The following is a 20,149-nucleotide window of genomic DNA, read 5'->3' as shown; positions in this document are numbered from 1 at the left end:
TACCAAAGCTTTTTTTTTGTCTTCATGGCTCTCAGTCGGCAAACTCCTGTTACTAAAACCCCTGCTGTTAAGCACTTAGCGTCCAGCTGGCTGCCAATCAATCGCTGGACCAACTGTCCTGAAACCGCAGCATTCCTCCTCAGCCATTTGAGCAAAGCAGTGCTCCATTACATCCCTGCCTGAGGAATGAACTGGCATAACAGTTGTGTGTGGAAAATAACCCACCTAAGGAGCAGCAGCTCTAAACTGCTCCACCGAGGCACACAATCATTTTTCAAATAGGTCATTTCAGTCGAATCTTGTATTTAGAGTTTTTTATGAGTGATCACATGTGGTTGGTCCAGTTCTTGAGCAAACAGCAGGAAACATTCCAACCAAAATAAGAGTGCAGCACTGTGCCCCAAATGGTGTGGTTTTAATGAGAAGTTGCACAATGATATGGGGTTCAGTGACACCACTGAACACAAAGCTTCTGCCTCATGACATAGAAGCATGTTGGAGATGGTGGAGCCTGTACAAACACTGAATACTTTGGAAAATGTTCTCACAAATTTTGATTATGTACCTAACTCTGCTTTTAATCAACTTCCATAAATCATTTTTTACTTTATGAAAGTTGCTACATTAAAAAAACAAAACAAAAAGAAGATTGTGACATACAAGTCATTTCTGCAAATCACAGCAATTTAATCATCTTCTTTTAGTGTAGCTGCTGTCACTATTGCTTTGCATCAAAAGGTTGAGGGTTTATATCCTGGTTAAAACTTTTTTCTGGTGTTTGCATTTTCTTCAAATTCACACAAGCTACTAAAGCTTAAAATAATGTAACTTAGGTTTGAATACATTTCTAGATAAAAATACCTAAAAGTTACAACAGCAAAGAAGATGTTTTGCTCTTTACGTTTTGCTCTTTACACTGCCTATGTACAGCTACAAAGTTTTATTTATATACATATGTAATACTTGCAGTATTGGCTGGGAAGCTGGGGTTGATTGGGTGTTTTCCATTCCAATTTTAGTGGACCAACAGGATAATGGCAGGTGGGGGGAAAAAATGAAGTTAGCAACACAAATTAACTATTTTATTTAGTATTTATCAGATGTTTTGATAGAACATTGAAGGATTCCATCAAGCCGTCCCTCCATCCACCATCCATCCATCCATCCATCCATCCATCCATCCATCCATCCATCCATCCATCCATCCATCCATCCATCCATTTTAGGAATTCATGGTATATCGACTTTGGCATCGGAGTCGGCTGTTATTCGTTATTTTCTTACACATTGTTTTTGGGCCCTATATATAAAAGTATAACTATAAGTATAAATAGCAGTGTGTTATGGTTCACTTGTGTTAACAATAGGAAAGCATTCAATAAATATATGTTTGAACTAATTTTTGGAAAATACAAAAACCTAATGAAAGTGTTCGGGTCAAGAAATTTTAGGTAAATCAGCTACCAGCCGATTTACCTCTAATGCTGCTTTTAATAACAAAGCTTGTTTGGTTATACAGTTGAACAGAGCCACACAATATATGTATTAATGATGCTTAAAGATGCATGTGGGACTTTAACGAATTGCTTAATAGCACAGTGGATGCTATATGCTTTAAGATTAGTAGACCTGCTAATCCTTGAATAAGACCTAACATTATAAGGCCTGACATTAAAATGACTAATCCTTGCTTCCATCCTAGTCATCCTTCATTCCATTCAATCAGTCAATCACTGTGATAATTTATTAACGCATTAAAAATCCAATGGCTAAAATGTACATCCCTTTAAATGGTGAAGTGCTTCTTTGAACACATAGCAAATGTTGATCTTTGATCATTTTAAATCTAATTGAGCCTTATTAATAATAATAACAGCTGAACTTTATTGATCTTGCATTGGAGAAATTTACCTCTGCATTTCAGAGGTTAAGGGTCTTACTACAGAATCTTTGGCATGTATTGATATGTGTTTCTACCTAAATGAAACCTATAGTTGTTTCCATCCATGCATCTGTTACTCCTTCTGTTCCTCCATCTATCCATTAATGTTTTTCCGGCATATTCAAGATCAAACAGATGATAAATATAGCAGGATAACCGTGACTTCCCTCTCCTGTTTAGCCTGACCTGAGAATCATGGCTTCATCTTAAATCATACGATCTTGACTTGCATCTTGTCATTTTATAGTACTGTTAAAGTAATTTACAATTCCTATGCTTTGCACCGAATGCAAAAAAAGTACATACAGAGTTTTATTTCTTTCAAAATCCTTTCCCTATTTTTCTCCCTCATTAATAACCTCAGACTCTGGGAATGGATCACCCAATAACAGATGTATTTTAACTGGATCAGGCAGTAAAAAAGTCCTTAGGGTACATTTTAGTACTTTTGTTTCTGAAAATGTTCTTAAATCCAGTGGTGCATTCTGGCTGCTAGCTCAGCACTGTGTAGAAATTAACCTGGGAAACAGATCAGGAGGAGGGAGGACAACATACTGATTAAAAACCTGCAGAAACCTTCACTGCCTGTGAACTGTTTCAGTCCTCTATTTGGGGGAGTGCCAGAGAGAGCCTCCAAAGGGCCATTTTTCCTGAAAAGTGAATATTTTCTCAAGCTAAACCACAGTATAAAATCTGGGATTTTTAAAGTTTTTATGTCTTTCATTTAAAACCAAATTATATACACCATTTGTAATCTATATCTTGTAAAGAAAAACAAAAATCGAAATGGTTGGACAATCCCAGGAGGTACAAAAGCAAAAGATTGCTGAATACTTTCTTGTTACAAAGAAAGCATTACCAGTAAATATACAATTTCTCATGGCCTGCTCTCTCCTTCTCTTACTCATTTTCCTCTCCACACCCTGTTTCCCCCTTTGTCTGTGCCAAGTGTCTCGTTGCAGAGTTTATAAAATATGATTCATCCTCAGGAGTTTTTGCTCATAATCAAGCACATATTGTAGTCAGAGAGCAGACAGGGGACATGGTTTGAAAATGGGAATAAAAAAAAAAAAAGCTGTGGAGAAAAATGGACTGGAAGGCTCAGCAAAAGCAACAAGATGTTGAAAATGAATCAGGAAAGAGAAACTTCATATAAAATAGTTTATTAACATTTATAACAGGAAAAGGTACAAGGATAAAGAACAAAAATGGAATGTGTGACATGATTATATCATACAACAAGAAGAAATTTTCATGTTTAAAAAAAATTGCCTTTTTTTTACTCATTTTATTGTTTGGCTGTTTGAGAAAGCTTTGACCGAATGAATAAACGAAGCTGAGTAAATGAAAACCATGCATGAAGCACAAAAAAGAAGTATTATATGACAGTATTGAGTAAAGGTCTCCTCATTCTCTCTCATAAACTCTTGTGCAGACAACGTCCCCGGCCGTCATCGTCTGAAAGAAAGCAGCAAAACAACAGACATGAGGTTGAACCTTTAAGGCTTCCTTCAAAGATTATCCTAATGGATACATTTTTTTTGAGGTTTAAAAAATGAAAACAAATTAGGTTGTTCTTAATCTGGGGATTAGCAGCTAACTGGTCCCCAATTTAATGTGCGGAATATGTGGTGGTGGGACTTATTATTTATATGTGGAATACATTTTAATTTCAAAAAGTAACTTTGCTTTGTTTATTGATTAAGTCTTTAAGTTGCATAATCAGTGAATACTTTGAAAAACTAAATCCACTAAATGATGCGCAAAGTTAGTCTCCGATCTGGGAATGGAATAACAACCTGGTTGAGCATATTCTCATTGCAGTTTGGAAAATGTTATATGCTATATGTTTTGGTGCTAGTTACGATTACCAATACAAGCCAAAAACCAGTGTATGTGCTCAAACGCTATGACACCATAAACGTAAAATAAAAGATTGTGCAGAGCTCTACGTGTGCCACTGGTTTGCCACAATAGGTACTGAAATCTGGGCTGTAAAAGAACTCTCCCTTACCTAGTAAAAAGTATGACTTCACGTCACTTTTACTTATCATTGTAACTATGAAGGAGAAAAAAAGTACAACAAAAAAGCAAGAGATTTTCTTTTGGGATGATGCTACCAATGTAATCTTTCATTGTATGGTGTACTTTCAGAAAGGTACTTTTTTGTTATGCCAACCACTTTGCATAAATTCAATTCAATTCAGTTTATTCATATAGCGCCAATTCACAACACGTGTCATTTCAAGGAACTTTACAATTCAACCAGATTGTAAAGTCAAATTGATTCAAAGTTTTCTATCTAAGGAAAACCAGTTGATTGCATCGACTCATTGACTTGAATGCAATCCCTTACACCAAGTATGCTTGTAGTGACAGTGGAGAGGAAAAGCTCCCTTTTAACAGGAAGAAACCTCCATCAGAACCAGGCTCAGTGCGTGAGCCCATCTGCAGAGGAGGAAAACAGACGCAGACATACAGAAAAAAGCAGAGATACAAAAAGCAACCGTATACCAGCTAGAGCCAGACTGTGTATACCAGACGAGCTCCAAGCCAGCTCCTATATCAGAGGACGAAGCGAGCACATCCAGCCAGTCACAGTACAACCCAAACTTGGAGTTTTGTCCTAAAAAGCTCCCACAGGCTTTGAGAGATTTTCAAATTAGCTTCTAAGCTAATTCAATAATGAAACCTAAATAAAAACAAGCACTCTTTACAGATATTTAACAAATTTGATAAGTCTTGTTAAATCCACAATTTAAAAGTAATCGAATAATGTTTTTACATATTGTACCTTTGGTCCAGCATGAATTGATGGACACAACTTTGTTATACAGTAATACTATTGAAATAACTTTTTTTTAATATATTATCTTCAAAGCTATTTTTAGTTTGATTTGTCAATATTAGCATTACATTTAAAAACTGTCCAGCTAATGATACAGATGGGTTAGGCAGCCTATTTAACGGATACAAGAGAAAAATGGCGTTTTTCTCCGCACAATATTTAACACAACTAATTTTTATTCTTTCTGTTTCCCTCTTTGCCTCCGGTGGGTGATTTTAAACCATCCTGAAAAAAACTAAAAACTTTAATGCTAGAAACATATAAAAGTTCTGGTTTCATTTGAAAGTTTTTTCCACCTGTGTTTTGAGCCCAGCTGAAACTAGAGGGTCTGAAAGTCAGAAACAACTGAGTTAAATCACTTTATACTCTCGCGATTTTCATTTCCTGGAAAATGAATAAAACCAAGAAAGGGGCACAGGTGTTTCATTTGAGTTGAGCATTAGGGTTTCTGGAAACACACCCAGGATCTTCAAACCCTCCTAACACATGAATTTGGCACACATAGAAAAATATAGTGAAAATCAGATGTAAATACACTTATGGAAAAAACACATTGAATCTATTTCTCTTTGCCTGAAATTAATTCAGACTTAGCCTTTCTTCTGTTTGAAGTCATTTAGGATTTTTAATCTATCATTAAAATAATTGTGTAATGGCAGATTTCTGCAAATTTTGCACCCAAACCAGCTCATCTCTTGGACACAGAGCCCATGTCCACCCTGAACAGTGTTAAGGTCGGACATTCCCATTGCTTATAACTAGAGATGAACATGGCAAAGATTTGCCCATGAGGCCCTCAGGCCTCTAAAAATTGAACCGAAGGGGGAACCTTATGAGTATAGGTCAACATTATTTTCTCTGACATTGTGGCTATATGTAATAATTTTGATGGTTAATAAATGGAAAAAATGTAATCAAATAGTCAGAAGGATGCCTATTTCCAGCAGTCATTGAGCATACACATGGTAGTCTGGCTGGTCAGGCTGTAAAGACGGATACATACTGGAAAGGATGGCAGGTTAACACAGACAGAAAAAACCAAACCACAAGAAGACACTCACTCCTAATGACAACTTAAACAGTACAAAACCCCAGTTAGGACTTTGAACATCCTTTTATATTGTTATTGTAAATATCTAATTTTCACTGAACACTTCACTGACGGTTAAACATAGAAAATTTGCATATAGATCTCCGATGAAGTTGAGTATTTGTCTTATAGAAAAGATAATTACCAGTATGAGCTCTCCATCATTGGTCAGTTCTCTGGTCCATGCAGTCTTTGGTCCGTCTCCTTTTGGTAAAGTCTGTTCACAGCTAATCTTTCGGTCTGTCTCCCACTTTGGAAAACTCTACAGGAATTAAAATGAGAAGAAGAACATAAATGGCTGGCATGCTTTAGCTGGATACTGGCTGCTTTCCTAAATCCGGGAATATAATAGAGCTGTTGGGAAGTTTGGTCCTGAGGGACACTTCATACATGTAGTTTTGAATATCACATAACTATAGGTGAGTAGTAACTAGTTACATGTACTAAGTTACATTTACTTGAGTAACTTTTATTAATAAACCTGAAATAAATGTACTTTGAGTAGTTTTACGATCATGGATGATAAGTAGGTCAGTTACTCAGTACTTTAGTAGCCTTTTTACCCAGATACTTTTTTTTTATTTCATTTGAGTAATTTCTCTTAGGGCCACATTTCACGTTAATTAGATTAAAATACAATGACATGGTGTTACTTTTACTTAAGTAAGATTTTTGGGTACAACATAACATATTGTCATACTTTTAGGTCCAAGAGGTAAATACCTCATGTAGACTTAGGTTTAAAGTAATCTTTCAGTTTTCCAAAGATTTATTTTTACTGGAAGTGTTATAGATATTTCGGACTGGCCCAGGCAAATATGAATATTTTTCTTAATTCGAGGAAAAATTATTATTTTCTTTTTATGATGCATGTATGTATAAATAATTTTGGGCTTAAATGTGCAGTTTCTATATACTTTTCCAGGAAGCTATTTCTTTTTGCTTTTTTATTTAATTTTTTTGCAATAGTGGCCTTTATTTGTAAAGTTAGCAGGATGGAGATACAGCGGTGAAATGAAGCACAGATCTCAATAGGTCAGGAGGGCTAAAACGTTGAGGGCTGCATCAATCACCAAGGCCTCTGTATACGGGTAACACGCTGCATTGCTGAGCTTCAGAGGATTTCTAATTGTTTCTTGGTTTTATCAGGGGGTGATAAATCCTCACACCAAATAAGAATCGGAACTGAGAGAGCAATGGGTTATAATCTAAAATCTTTGTAAAATTTCCGACCTTTAAAATAACATTGAATTAAATTGTATCAAATGTTTTTTTCTTTTATTTACTCTCCATAAAGTAGTGTATATACTTCACTTCAGAAAAATGAAATGATATACAATAACTTAAGTACAACATGGTTTGCTACACAAAACACAGGCCAAATGATTAAATGGACAAACTGAACCAAATGCCCCTCTGACACCTCATTACAATCAGGTGTGGTTGTAACTGGAGCTTAGATTTCCAGCTGCAGTCTGTGAGAAAAACCCTTACAGGCTGTCGGAAACCGTCACTCGACAGAGAAGAAACCAAGTACAGCCCTCTGTATACAATTCCTCAGTCTGACTCTTGAGTTGCACTAAAATTATTACCATATGTGCCTTTCTTTTGTAGAACTGCTGCCAGTTTTGCTGTTCTTAAGCAGAATCTGGTGTGCATGTAATGGCATTACAGAGGAAGGTCTTATGAGCAAAAAGATGAGTACCGTGCAGGGCCGTCCATCGACTGTGGCCTCGTTGAAGGACTGACCCACGGTGAAAGACACGTGGGTGGTGCGGACGCTGGTGGACGTCTTGATAGAGAGCGTTTCTCCTTGCTGGGTGATTTCCACAGCTGGGCTGGAGGCTGCGGCAACTGCGATCTTCCTTAGGAACACGTTAACACCTACAGATTCACAAACAGAGCTTAAGTCAGACTAACAGCTGTTCAAAATACAGTGCTAAAAAAATAAGGGGAACATTCAAATAACACATCCAAGATAAGAATAAATGATATATTCTCATTGAATACTTTTGTTCCAGCTTTTTGAAACAGGTCAAAATGGGGCTCAGTATTTTGTATGGCCTCCATGCGCCTGTATGATCTCCCTAAGACACCTGGGCATGCTCCTGATGAGGTTGCGGATGGTCTCCTGAGGGATCCTTTCCCAGACCTGGACTAAAGCCTCCGCCAAGTCTCGGACAATCTGAGGTCTAAGATGACGTTGGTGGATGGATTGAGACATGATATCCCTGAAGTGTTCTATCGGATTCAGGTCTGGGGAATGGGTGGGCTAGTCCGTAGCTTCAATGCCGTCATCTTGCAGGAGCTGCTGACATGCTCCATTGCTGTGCAGTCCTGTAAAGGAATGGCACCCCACACTATTAAAGACCCACTGCCAAACGGGTGAAGGATGTTGTAGGCAACAGATCACTCTCCACGGTGTCTCCAGACTCTGTCATGTCTGTCACATGTGCTCAGTGTGAACCTGCTTTCATCTGTGAAGACCACAGGGCATCAGTGGCAAATTTGCCAATTGTGGTGTTGTCTGGCAATTGCCAAGCATCCTGCATGGTGCACAGCTGTGAGCAAAACCAGCACCTGTAGATGTTGGGCCCTCATACCGTCCTCATGGTGTCGTTTTCTAACCGTTTGTGAAGACACATGCATGTTTGTGGCCTGTTGGGGGTCATTTCACTAGGCCCTGGCAGTGCTCCTCCTCTTCTTCCTTGCACAAAGGCAGAGGTAGCGGTCCCGGTGTTGGTCTGTTGTCCTTTTAGGGCCTCCTCTGCATCTCCTGATGTATTGACCTGTCTCCTGGTAGCGCTGATAGACACAGCTAACTTTCTTGCCTCAGCTCACTTTGATGTGCCATACTGGATAAGCTGCACTAGCTAAGCCACTTGTGTGGGTTCTTGAGTCAATCTTACGCTACCGCAAGTGTGAAAGCACCAACATTACTCTAAAGTGGCCAAAACATCAGCCAGACAGTATAGGTACTGAGAGGTGGTCTGTGATCCCCACCTGCAGAATCACTCCTTTATTAAGGTTTACTAATTATCAATAATTTCCACCTGTTGGCTATTCAACTTGGAAAACAGCATGTGAAAGAAAGTTGAATGAAAGTTGATTGTCAATCAGTGTCGCTTCCTAAGCAAACAGTTGGATTTCAAAGAAGTTTGATCTAAATGAAGTTATGTTGTGTTGTTCCCTTTATTTTTCGAGCAGTGTATATAATCATAGCTCTGCATGCCAGTGGCTTTGAAAGTTTTTGTGGTGGATAATCCACCACAGTAAATATGTCTCTGCCTTCAATTTTTTTATTTGAGTTTAACTCATATAAAAGCCTCCTGTGGTAATTCAGCACTGTGCAAAGAATGGCTGGAATTTTCTTTCTTGCCCTGGGCTCATTGAAACCATGTTATCTGATATTTAGGAGTCAAAAGAAGCTTTGATAAAGCACCAACAAAATGTATTTCACAATCTTTGCCTGTCACTGTTTTGTTCTTGATTGTTCCTGTGACAACATGTAATCTGTACTTTATGAACAGTTTTCACAACTGTAAGCAGAAATTATTTGATTTATTTCTCACTTGAAAGTCAGAATGAGCTAAACCACAAATGATCCTGCTTAATAAAAACAAGACGCATCTGATATGTTCCAATGGACCACAAATGGTAGAACTAACATAATACTATACTCCAAAATTAACAAATTAAGATAAAAAAAAAAAAATCTGTTTCTTTACAATTTTTGTGAAGGCAACAAAGGTTATTGTACTTGAGGGGAAGACAATCTGAAACTTTGTAGTTTCCCATTTGCTACTTTTGGTAAAGTAAACAAGATGTTCTAACGCCATTAAAATGTGAACAACATTTCAGTACCAAACTAAATGAGAAAAACCTGTGAACCACATGCCTTTAACAGCTTATTTTCCAAAACAAACGACTGTGGCGAGGAGGTTTCAGTAAATATCGTCATCCGAACGTTTAAGTATTCAGTTCTGGGCAGAAAAACACCACTTGGCTTAAGGTTGTTAACACGGTGGCTTGGTTCATGTGCACACGCACTGCTTAGTGTCAGTGATTCACCGGAGCAGGTTAGACACATAGGAAACCTGCAGGACATATCCTAAAGGCTATAACGGGGAAAGCTTATGCTTAAAAGAGTGAAAAGAGCCTCAAAACACTTTTGACTGCAGCATGTGCGGATGCAGATATGAATACATGTAATAAAGGTTAAATTTACAGTTTGCAACAGAAACAAAATGAACATAAGGTGATTGGGAACAATATCATGTAGGCAGTCAGTATACAAAAATAGGTTTTGCAAATGAAAACATGAGTAGCTTAAGAAGACCATATTAGATATTTATGTGGTGTGATGCTGAGGTATGAGATTAAAAGAAAGAAAAAAAGAACAAAGTTCCTGCACACTTTAAAAAGTCTTAAAGAAAGATGGCAACAATCTTCTCAGTGCATGTGTCACTCATATTAATGTGTTTTTCTAACTCAACAATATTTTCAATGCATAGTCAAGATGTCCCAAAAAAAAAAGCCACACTATGCATCTTTTGAACTAATTTAGTGTCTTGTAATATGATTTGCCAGTCTCAGAGACACTAAATTTCTCCCTCTGTCCCTTTAGGTGGTGTTAAACACTTGAAGTGGGTTTGTCTCCACGCGGAAAGGTAGAGAGAGTTGCAGCTAGCAGCAGATCCATGCATGCAAGTAGAAGTAAACACTTTTTCACACAATGATTACAGTCAAGACCTGTAACAATTCTCTCTGGGCAAGCAAGCTTTCAGAAACCAAAAGCCTGGGGTGAAACATCTACAAGCTTGGGGTAAGTGAAGAGGAAAATGGAAATAAAACCGCAATCAAAATTTTGATTGAAAATAATCACAATTGAGATATTTAGCAAAATCATCCAGCCCTAATAGAAACTAGGACATTCAACAAAGAATACACATAAACTGAATAAATAACCAAGCAAACAAGGTGGTACTCTACATTATAAATAAAAGTTCTGGAGAGTTATCTTGCAGCCACTAGAAATTATTTTAAGATACATTTTTATCAATCCATTTGGTCAGTCAGTTATTTGACTTTGAGGGCAAACTAGGTGATCAAAATCTTCTGCATGTCTATTAAAGTAAGAATGATTTGATTGCATTGACTTAAAGGTGTTTTAAGAAGTGCATGAATGAAGAAATTCACTATTTTCTTCCAGTGGCTATAGAGATCTAAAATCCATTAAAACAGAAGAAATGCAAAATGTTCAGTTTGTTTTTAAAGTGTGCAGTGATGAAAAATAATCCCAATCCTCTGCCGCCATCATTCATGTGGTTTGGCCTCTATTCAAAGGGATCAAGACAATTCAGATATCTGATTCAGTTTAGAGGAGGAGGTAACACACTCAAACAGACAAAGCACAGGATCGCCCAGAGCCTGAGGGAGGCGAAGAAGGAAAGTCAGGCTCAGAGCTGGTTGGCTGCTGGGGCCCATGTCAAGGCTTAGTTCCGTTTACATTGGCTGTAATTACAACCACATGATGAGGACGCTGCTTTAGATGAGTCTAATCTAACATTTGTCCACAGGCAATTTTCAGAGTCTCTAAAAGACACCACAATGTGGCCCTCGTTTGACCTCTGTTTCCTGCAAGAGGGACCCATACCTGGATTATGGCAAGTCACTCAAAAATGAGGAAATATCCTTTAGCATTTGATTTATGCCTACTTCACAACCCGGTGGACTTTCAACAGTTAAAATTAATGAAAAGATGCAAGTTTCTTATGAAATGGAGGGTATCAATTTGCCATAGACTTTTAATATTGTCTTATAAGGTGTTGGGCAACATTTTCCAACCGTTTTAGGAGTTCTTTTTTTTTTTTTTTTTATATATATATATATATAAATATCCACATAACAATGGAAGGCTAATTGGACCTGCTGCAGAAGATCATATTCACATAGTTTTTAAAACCATTTGGTGACATAAAACCAAATGCAACAGGGCTGGATCAAAATATTTGCCCATGAATATTAAATAAGGAAATAACTGGCATTAAATGGTACAATTATTAAATAATAAAAACCCTCTTCTTTCTTTTTAAACTGCACCTTTTTTTTTTTTTTTTTACCCTAGATAGATCATTAAACTAGGCAATCAGATCATATCTAATAGACTGGTAATAAAGTGCGCAACAGAAAAATAACTCACCTAGAGCTTTTAAAAGCTCCTCAAAGTTTTCTGAAGATTTCATTTTCCATTTCCCAGAGAAATCTGTCACTTTGTTCTCCATTTTGCTGCTGGTTGCAGATTAGAGCAGGAGTCTGAGCGCTCAGCTCTATGTGCGCCTGTTCCTAAAAAGCCGTCTCTGCATCTGCGCCTCCATCCATTGGCCCACAGCTCCTCTGAATCTGATGCTGCTCCAGCCAATGCAGAGACCCGTACAGAGGAGGGACTTCCCCCCCTCCCCAAAATCCCAAAATGCACCCTCCACCTCTTGCAGCGTGGTGAAAGATTTGGATACTAGCTGGAAAAATGCACTTCCAGTAAGGCGTTTGAAGTCGATTAGCTGCAAAGAGAAGTGTTAACTATTTTGTTTCTTTTATAGGATTCTTTATTTCTTGCATTGTTCAGACAATGCACAAGTAAGAACCCTATATTTAGAAATGATTCGTTAAAAAGAAATAGAGATAAATAGCAGTCCATCTTGCATGCAGGCGTTGAAGAGCTGGAATGTGAAATCAGATCCGGTGTGAAAGTTTTGTTCTGCAGGATGGGAGGTGGGAAAAGCTGGTAGAGACAGAGCAAAAGATAAGATATCCAGCAGGTGGCATCAGTGCAGCAGGAGGTAATCAGAAAGCTCACTTTGCATTTTAGATAGAGGATAAATCATCTCGCTTACTGGTTCCCAAATCAAGGGTCAGGGGCTCAAATTGGGTCATGAAACTTCAGGTCATTAAAAAGCAACATTTAAATTCAATTTAAAAAAGAGAATGCAGCTCCAATATGAATAGCTCCAAAAGGTCACAAGAAATTAAATCAAATTGAAACTTAATTTCTTTAAGTTACGTTGGTTCAAACTTTATTTAATCGCTGATACTTTTTTTTTACCAATTAAAGCAATTCATTTAAAGTTGGATTGGAGGATTTTTTAAATGACCTGCCCTCTCTACTTTAAAAAAAAAGTACACATATACAACCCTGCACCCACGCCGCAGAGGGAACGCCTATTGAACACATGCTCTCTGTTTAAAAGTTGCTGTTTGCATCACTCATACAAGCTTACTTTCCAAAAGAAGATTTGCAATGTTTCCACTATGTGAGACTCATCACCGGTAAGTGAAAATGGGGACGTAAACATATCACCAGAATGACTGACAAGTAGGAGGACCACTTATTTAGATGATCCACCCGGAAAAAGAACACCCTCCTCCAACTCCAGCTCTAACCCAATTCAATGAAATTCATCAGAATAAATTATGGATGCACACAGTTCTTTCAGTTTTAAGAGAATGGCTCTGCTGTAAAACATAACCACAGCTTAGAGCTGTTTTAATATCTATACCAGGGGGCCTAATAAATGGGTCTGGTGCTGTACTTCAAACACAGATTGGAGGAAGGCTTGGTTTCTTTGTGGGTGTTATTGCCCAAGATTGAAATGTAATTTCAGTCCCAGTGCCATAAATAATAATAATAATTTTTTAAAATTAATTGCAGGACCTGAGACAAAAAGTAAGAATTGTTAAAAGATTAAAACATGCATTTCAAGGAGATGTTGACATTTGGGCAGAAATGTGCATTGGAGGCTTTTAACATGTGCTTTAGTTCCACCAGGGGTTCACATTTCAAAGGGATTTATAATGTCCCCCAGGAGGCAAATACTTTGCGGCCAACAGTTGTACACACACTCAATAAAAACAAGAGGTAGTTACCAGAAACAAGAGCAGCTGCTGTCGCCTGTCAACGTTTTTCCTGTGGAACTTCCACCATTTACGCACATATTAACCCAACTTTTCCTCCCCAAAGAGCTGTTTCAGTATGATCCCCCATCAATAAAGGTGCAACAGCTGTGTCCCTAAGAAAAAAAATTAGACATGTATTTTTTTTTTCCATTAAAATTGGAGCATTTAGAACAATCCTTGTGAATCTAATCATTAGCAAGAGATAAAACACACCACCAGAGGTGACTTAAAGATTTGTAATAATTCAGTGAGAAACCTGACTGTACAAAAGATATGTTTTTATAATCTAAATACATTCTGAAAACCTTTGCATAGTTCAGTCGACAAATATAAAAAAATGAAGGTGGGGAAATCGAAAGAGTCCTACCAAATGGGAATTTAATACTGGAATTAAATCAAAATGTTGTCTAAGTTGGTATCAGTTTAAGACTCTCCCTGCTTATGGAACCAGGTTTTTGCATTCTAATATACCATTTTCATCCCATAGATGTATTTGATAATCAATTCACTTGTACACGATACACCATGCATTTTAGGATGGATGCTAAATTTATCCATGCATGTACGTGAAGTAAGAGAGGTTTTGATGACTGACAGAGCCGCTGAACACTGTTGTTAACATAGCAGCAAGCAGAAATATCAGATTAAACAATAAAAAAAAGGGTTTTCCTATTTTGTATCTCACTTTGTTATTATTTTCTTTCTCTCTTCATTTCTCTCTCTTTCTCTCACACTCACTCTCTGCCAGGACGGTTTCATCACACTTGGATCAAATGAAGAAACATGAGGCACACCATTCTTCTCACAAAGGGACTCGTGATATGATCTATGCAGGTTGGGTAAGTGTCTCTGAACACAGACATGCAGAAGAAAGACAGTATATAGTTCTTAGACCAAGATCGGAACTAGCTTCAAATGACAAGGTTCTCAGAAAGATGGGACACATATAATACTAGAATGCAATTTTGACAAGCATGGCATCACAAGCAAACCTGGAAGTCAGACAACACGACATCAGTAGCAGCTCAGAGTTGAGGGGAAGATGAGGATAATGGGCCTGGTGTTTAGGGCATAGAGCTTGGAATCCTGAGGTTCTGAGTTGGAGCCACCCTCCCACAGACTGCCACTCTTGGTCTCTGAACAAGACCCTTATCCCCACACTGCTCCCTGGGCACCGCACAATGGCAACCCACTGCACCCCATGGGGATTGGTTAAACGCAGAGGTAAATTTCTCCAATGTGAGATCAATAAAGTTCAGTTATCATGGACTTGATAGTACACTAACTAGACTTCCTGCTACTATGACAAATATGTTTCTCTCATTGTGATCTTTTATTTTTACGGCTTATCAGGGGAGCCATGGGGAAAAATCTGAGAAATGTTTACAAAGAGTGAGATTGAGCTGTAGATAAAATTTGACAGCTGTGTTTTATCCATTTATAAATGTGCATGCTCTCAGTAACACGGGGGGACAAACATGTGACACATTTGAATTAATTATTTTTTATGATTGTGTGTTTTAGGAACATGGTGAATTTGCAGAATCAGCACTGTTGTTGTAACCTCAGATAATAAAAGGATATTAATTTCTATGCAGAAAATAGATAATATATTAGTTGCATAGCTTAATGGTTATTTTTACTCTGAGGAGATTTGTTTGAACCTATAAAAAATGGAATTATTTAAAAGCATATGTTCTAACACACTGATATGTCACGAAAATAACTTGCAGTGCTATTTAAAATACTGCATCCTATACAGCTTTATGCCTTTGCTTTCTCTTGTGTCACACTTATATGTATATCTCAGCTTATTTAATTTTCAATGTATTATTTTACTCTGTTATTTATTGTGTTGCAAAAAATAATAATAAAATCCTGTTTTAGCTATTTACAAAAATCCTTAATATGATTTGTCACCTTTAAGTGGACATTTGGAAAACTTTTGAACATTTTTGAAATATTTCATGCCATTCCAAAAACAGTGTAAAGTAAACATCAAAAAACATAATTTAAAGCAAGTGCCTTCAATCTATTCCATTGGTTATGTTCTTTGTCTGCTGAACAACTCTTACTTTATACAATATTTTGTAGAAAAAGAATATAATTTCATTAAACTGCCAAATAACACAGGATAAGTGGATATTTGAGTCACGCGCCACCTAGCGATAGTATTTAGCGTAGTTTTTAACCGCCATATTCTACAACCCGGAACCATTTACAGCTAGGCGTTACACTCCGGAAAGAAATAGGGGAAGGACATACTTCCAACATGTCGCGGCACCTACGCTTCATAGCCCGAACGGTGATGGTACAAGATGGTAACGTTGATGCAGCGTACAAGATCTTAAACAGGTTAAAGTCTTTCTAGTTAACGTTGATGTTGCTTTAGTTGATGTCAGGGGAACTAAAGGTGAATAAAAAGAATCTTAAATGTTAGCGATCAGCTCAATGTCAAAGAGTGCGGCTGCGCAGGAGAAGCGACCTAACGGGTTTCCTCTGTTTCGTTACACAAGATTATCGTTCATGTGATTAAATTATAAACTAATAATAATAATAACAAATATGCAACGAACTGTGGAGACGTAATGATGTGACTCTTGTTATAAAGAAACGGTATAGTGCTCAATTAATGGTATTAAAACATTTGCCATCATAAGTATACAACAGTGGGGCTTCCCTCCTCTATTAATCCAAAGGTAGAAAAAATGCATCACTGTGAGCTTCTGTTTTTACTTGCAGATATTTTCTCACACCAAGACATATCTGACTGGATTTTGCATTAAAAGCATTTTTGAATAATGCAATAAAATATTCAACCCTTATCTATCTCAAAAGTCAATACCACCTTCAAGTTATTCATCAAATGCAAAGTCATTTGAGTTTTACGGAAGGTTTCGATTTCTTTTAGAAAACTAGAAGGCAGGTTATTGCAGTTTATTATTCAGGAAGTAATAAAAGTCTCTACTAAATTTTGTGCCTTGGATCGAGATCAAATGAAATAAATAACCTTTTAAATGTGAGCAACAAAACCCAAATGGAATCCAATGTAGCACCAAGATTTTATCAAGGAGATTGATTTGAGGTTTATTGTCATTTATGTTCATATTCTGATGTCTCTTAGAGTACTTTTATTAAGTTTTCAGGGACTTTGGAAGGTAAGCAGGCCCACAGACTCCTAATCACCATATATAATGTTTGTTTCCCAAATATTCATTCAAAATCCAGGTTAATTCGACCAAATCTTATGGTTTTAGTTAGTTAAACAAACGTCAGGTGTTTTTAAGGTAGTGTACGGGAATGCTTTCTCCCCCAGTATGACTGCCTGCCATAATACTAGTTGATTACTGTAGTGAATTTTTGTTTTACCCTACTTTCCATCCTCCTTACTGTAGGGGTCCTTGTTGATTCTGGTCGATGGTCGTCAAAAGAAGAGCGTGCCAATTTTAATTATAGCCAGGGAAACACAAAGTCAAAGATTTCAGATAAATTGTCTCTATATCTGATTACACTGATTAGAAGTTTCTAAAAACTGAGTAGAAAATAAATCAAAAACGTTAAGGTACATTTATTTTAAAGAGGTTGTTGTATTGGGAATACTTATAGTATAGCTTCCCAGGGCTTTAATTTTAATGTAGTGTTTCCTTACCTACATGTTTTCACCTTTTTTTACCCTGTCAATTTCTTCAGGGTCCTAACCCAGGACGGAATCATCGACACAGTGAAGCGCAGACGCTACTTTGAGAAGCCCTGTCGAGAGCGACAGCGAAAGAACTTTGAGAACTGCAAGCGCATTTACCACATGGAAATGGCTCGAAAGATTGCCTTTGTCTCCAAAACAAACAGAGAGGATCCCTGGCTCGGCTGTTAGGGAGACTGAAAGGACAATAATGATGAACTCACTAACCGAAGAGAAACGCTTGGTCTGCGTTACACCTGATGGGACTTGTAGAAAAAGTAATATGGTTAAAAGCAAGTTTCAAAAAGGTTTATAGATGTTAATTCATACATTACTTTGAACGCCTGCTTAATAAATTCCCTATGTTGTATTTGAGACTTTTGTTCAACCATCAATGTCATGAGTATCTTGGCTTCTGCAATATCTCGGGCTACGGGCTATTGAGCCCTCAGATAAGAGACTAGATTTTCTGCAGGAAGTATGCATTTGTACATATATTTCTATTAGCCAAGCTGACCCTTGCTGTATATTCATTAAGCTCTCACCACAGGATGCTGTAATATGTTCAGCCTCATGCTTGATTCACAAAGGGAAATAAGTATTTTAACCACACTTCATATCTTTGCAGTCATCAGGTTGTGTTTCTATCCTGCGGCCCAAGGCAGATCACAGAAACGTTCTAGTGACAAGTCACCCATTTGGTTCATTTGGCACAAATCAATAAAATGAATAAATCTAACATTTATGTCTCTAGCTTTTATAGAGATCCTGTCAAATATTTTACATTTACGATTGTATCTAAGAAAAATAGAGCCTAGTTGATTTACAATTGTGCCTCTAGGCCGCTAGCTCAGAATTTAAAAATTTTAAGAAATGAAAGCTTAACCGGTCTTAGGCCTAAAAAATAAATATGGAAATAAAAAGTAAAAGTTTTTTTGCTATTTTTTTGTCAGCAAAAAGTTAATAAAAGCTTTGATTTCTCAGTTTATCAGAACTTATTTGTTGATGGTCATACAAAAATAAACAAATTGCTAAATTATAATATAGAATTCCTTTGCTTGAAATATGTTAGCGTCGCATAGAAAAAGGAAATTTTTCATCAGATTAGCAAATAAAAACAAGTATTTTCTAAGCTTCAGACATTTCCTCTTTTTGAATGTCTTACATGTAAAAAGGGAATAACTTTGATTTTGTCATATCACTATTAACAGAAAATTAATGCAGAAATATTTTTTTCATGTCCTTGTGGGACCAAGATGTTTTCTTGATATTGAAGCCAAACACTTTAGCATGATGATAATATGGATAGTTGCTATGGAGACCAAAGCTTATCTTTGCAACAGGAAGCCGATGGTGCTATATGAGTATATCAATAAATCATTTTTATTCCAGTGCAAAAATAATATAACAGGGTTAATTTTAAGGCTGCATAAATAACATGAAATTGGCTTTGAATATAGATTTTTTTTGGTTTTGTTTTGCCTGCTCTATATAGCAAGGAAGTTTGAATAAAATACTTCAAATTCTTTCAGTTAGATACTAATTGATTTTATGAATAATGACTCTTGCAGCTGCAGCACAATCTGTTAGCAGTTACATGCTAGAAAGCTAGATAGTCAGAATGCAGTGTCCATGTTGGAATCTTTGAATGAATCATACAGGCATATTCAAGATAACAAAATACACTGCTCAAAAAAATTTAAGGAACACTTTGAAAACACATCAAATCTCAATGGGGAAAAAAATCCTGCTGTTTATTTATACTTATATGGACTGGGTGATGTGTTAGGAACAAAAGGATGCCCCATCATTTGATTGAAATGAAAATAATCAACCTATAGAGGGCTGAATTCAAAGACACCCCAAAAATTACATTAAAAAAATAATGCGGCAGGCTAGTCCATTTTGCTGAAATTTCTTTGCAACAGCTCAAAACGGTGTTCAGTAATTTGTATGGCCTTAACATGCTCCTAATGAGACGACAGATGGCGTCCTGGGGTATCTCCTCCCAGATCTGGACCAGGGCATCACTGAGCTCCTGGACAGTCTGAGGTGCAACCTGGCGGCGTCGGATGGATCGAAACATAATGTCCCAGAGGTGATCTATTGGATTTAGGTCAGGCGAGCATGGGTTCATTCATTGGTATCAATTCCTTCATCCTCCAGTAACTACTCTTGCCACATGAGGCCGGGCATGGTCGTGCACCAGGAGGAACCCAGGACCCACTGCACCAGCATAGGGTCTGACAATGGGTGCAAGGATTTCATTCTGATACCTAATAGCAGTCAAGGCGCTATTGTCTAGCCTGTATAGGTCTATGTGTCCCTCCATGGATATGCCTCCCCAGACCATCACTGACCCACCACCAAACCAGTCATGCTGAATGATGTTACAAGCAGCATAACGTTCTCCACGGCTTCTCCAGACCCTTTCTTGTCTGTCACATGTGCTCAGGGTGAACCTGCTCTCATCTGTGAAAAGCACAGGGCGCCAGTGGCGGACTTGCCAATTCCGGTGCTCTGTGGCAAATGCCAATTGAGCTCCACGGTGCCGGGCAGTGAGCACAGGGCCCACTAGAGGACGTCAGGCCCTCAGGCCACCCTCGTGAAGTCTGTTTCTGATTGTTTGGTCAGAGA

The 20,149-nt window shown here is 37.6% G+C and overlaps 2 protein-coding genes across 2 annotated transcripts; one reads left to right on the top strand and one right to left on the bottom strand.

The window, feature by feature from the left end:
- Nucleotides 1-3,105: 3,105 nt before the first annotated feature.
- On the bottom strand, nt 3,106-12,274 carry crabp2 (cellular retinoic acid binding protein 2). The gene is made up of 4 exons (XM_015373680.1): nt 12,083-12,274; nt 7,586-7,764; nt 6,026-6,142; nt 3,106-3,400 (listed from the first exon to the last, which is right to left on the bottom strand). Exons 1-4 carry the CDS (start codon nt 12,162-12,164, stop codon nt 3,350-3,352), a joined length of 429 nt encoding a protein of 142 aa, XP_015229166.1. The 5' UTR covers nt 12,165-12,274; the 3' UTR covers nt 3,106-3,349.
- A 3,796-nt stretch (nt 12,275-16,070) lies between these two features.
- Nucleotides 16,071-18,409, top strand: mrps21 (mitochondrial ribosomal protein S21). Its single transcript, XM_015373692.1, has 2 exons — nt 16,071-16,188; nt 17,524-18,409. The coding sequence occupies exons 1-2, from the start codon at nt 16,106-16,108 to the stop codon at nt 17,702-17,704; spliced, it is 264 nt and encodes an 87-aa protein (XP_015229178.1). The 5' UTR covers nt 16,071-16,105; the 3' UTR covers nt 17,705-18,409.
- The last annotated feature ends 1,740 nt before the right edge of the window (nt 18,410-20,149 follow it).

Source organism: Cyprinodon variegatus, unplaced genomic scaffold, assembly GCF_000732505.1.
Source record: "Cyprinodon variegatus isolate N-32 unplaced genomic scaffold, C_variegatus-1.0 Scaffold91, whole genome shotgun sequence".
Classification (NCBI taxonomy): domain Eukaryota; kingdom Metazoa; phylum Chordata; class Actinopteri; order Cyprinodontiformes; family Cyprinodontidae; genus Cyprinodon; species Cyprinodon variegatus.
This window is presented reverse-complemented; position numbering and strand designations above follow the sequence as displayed.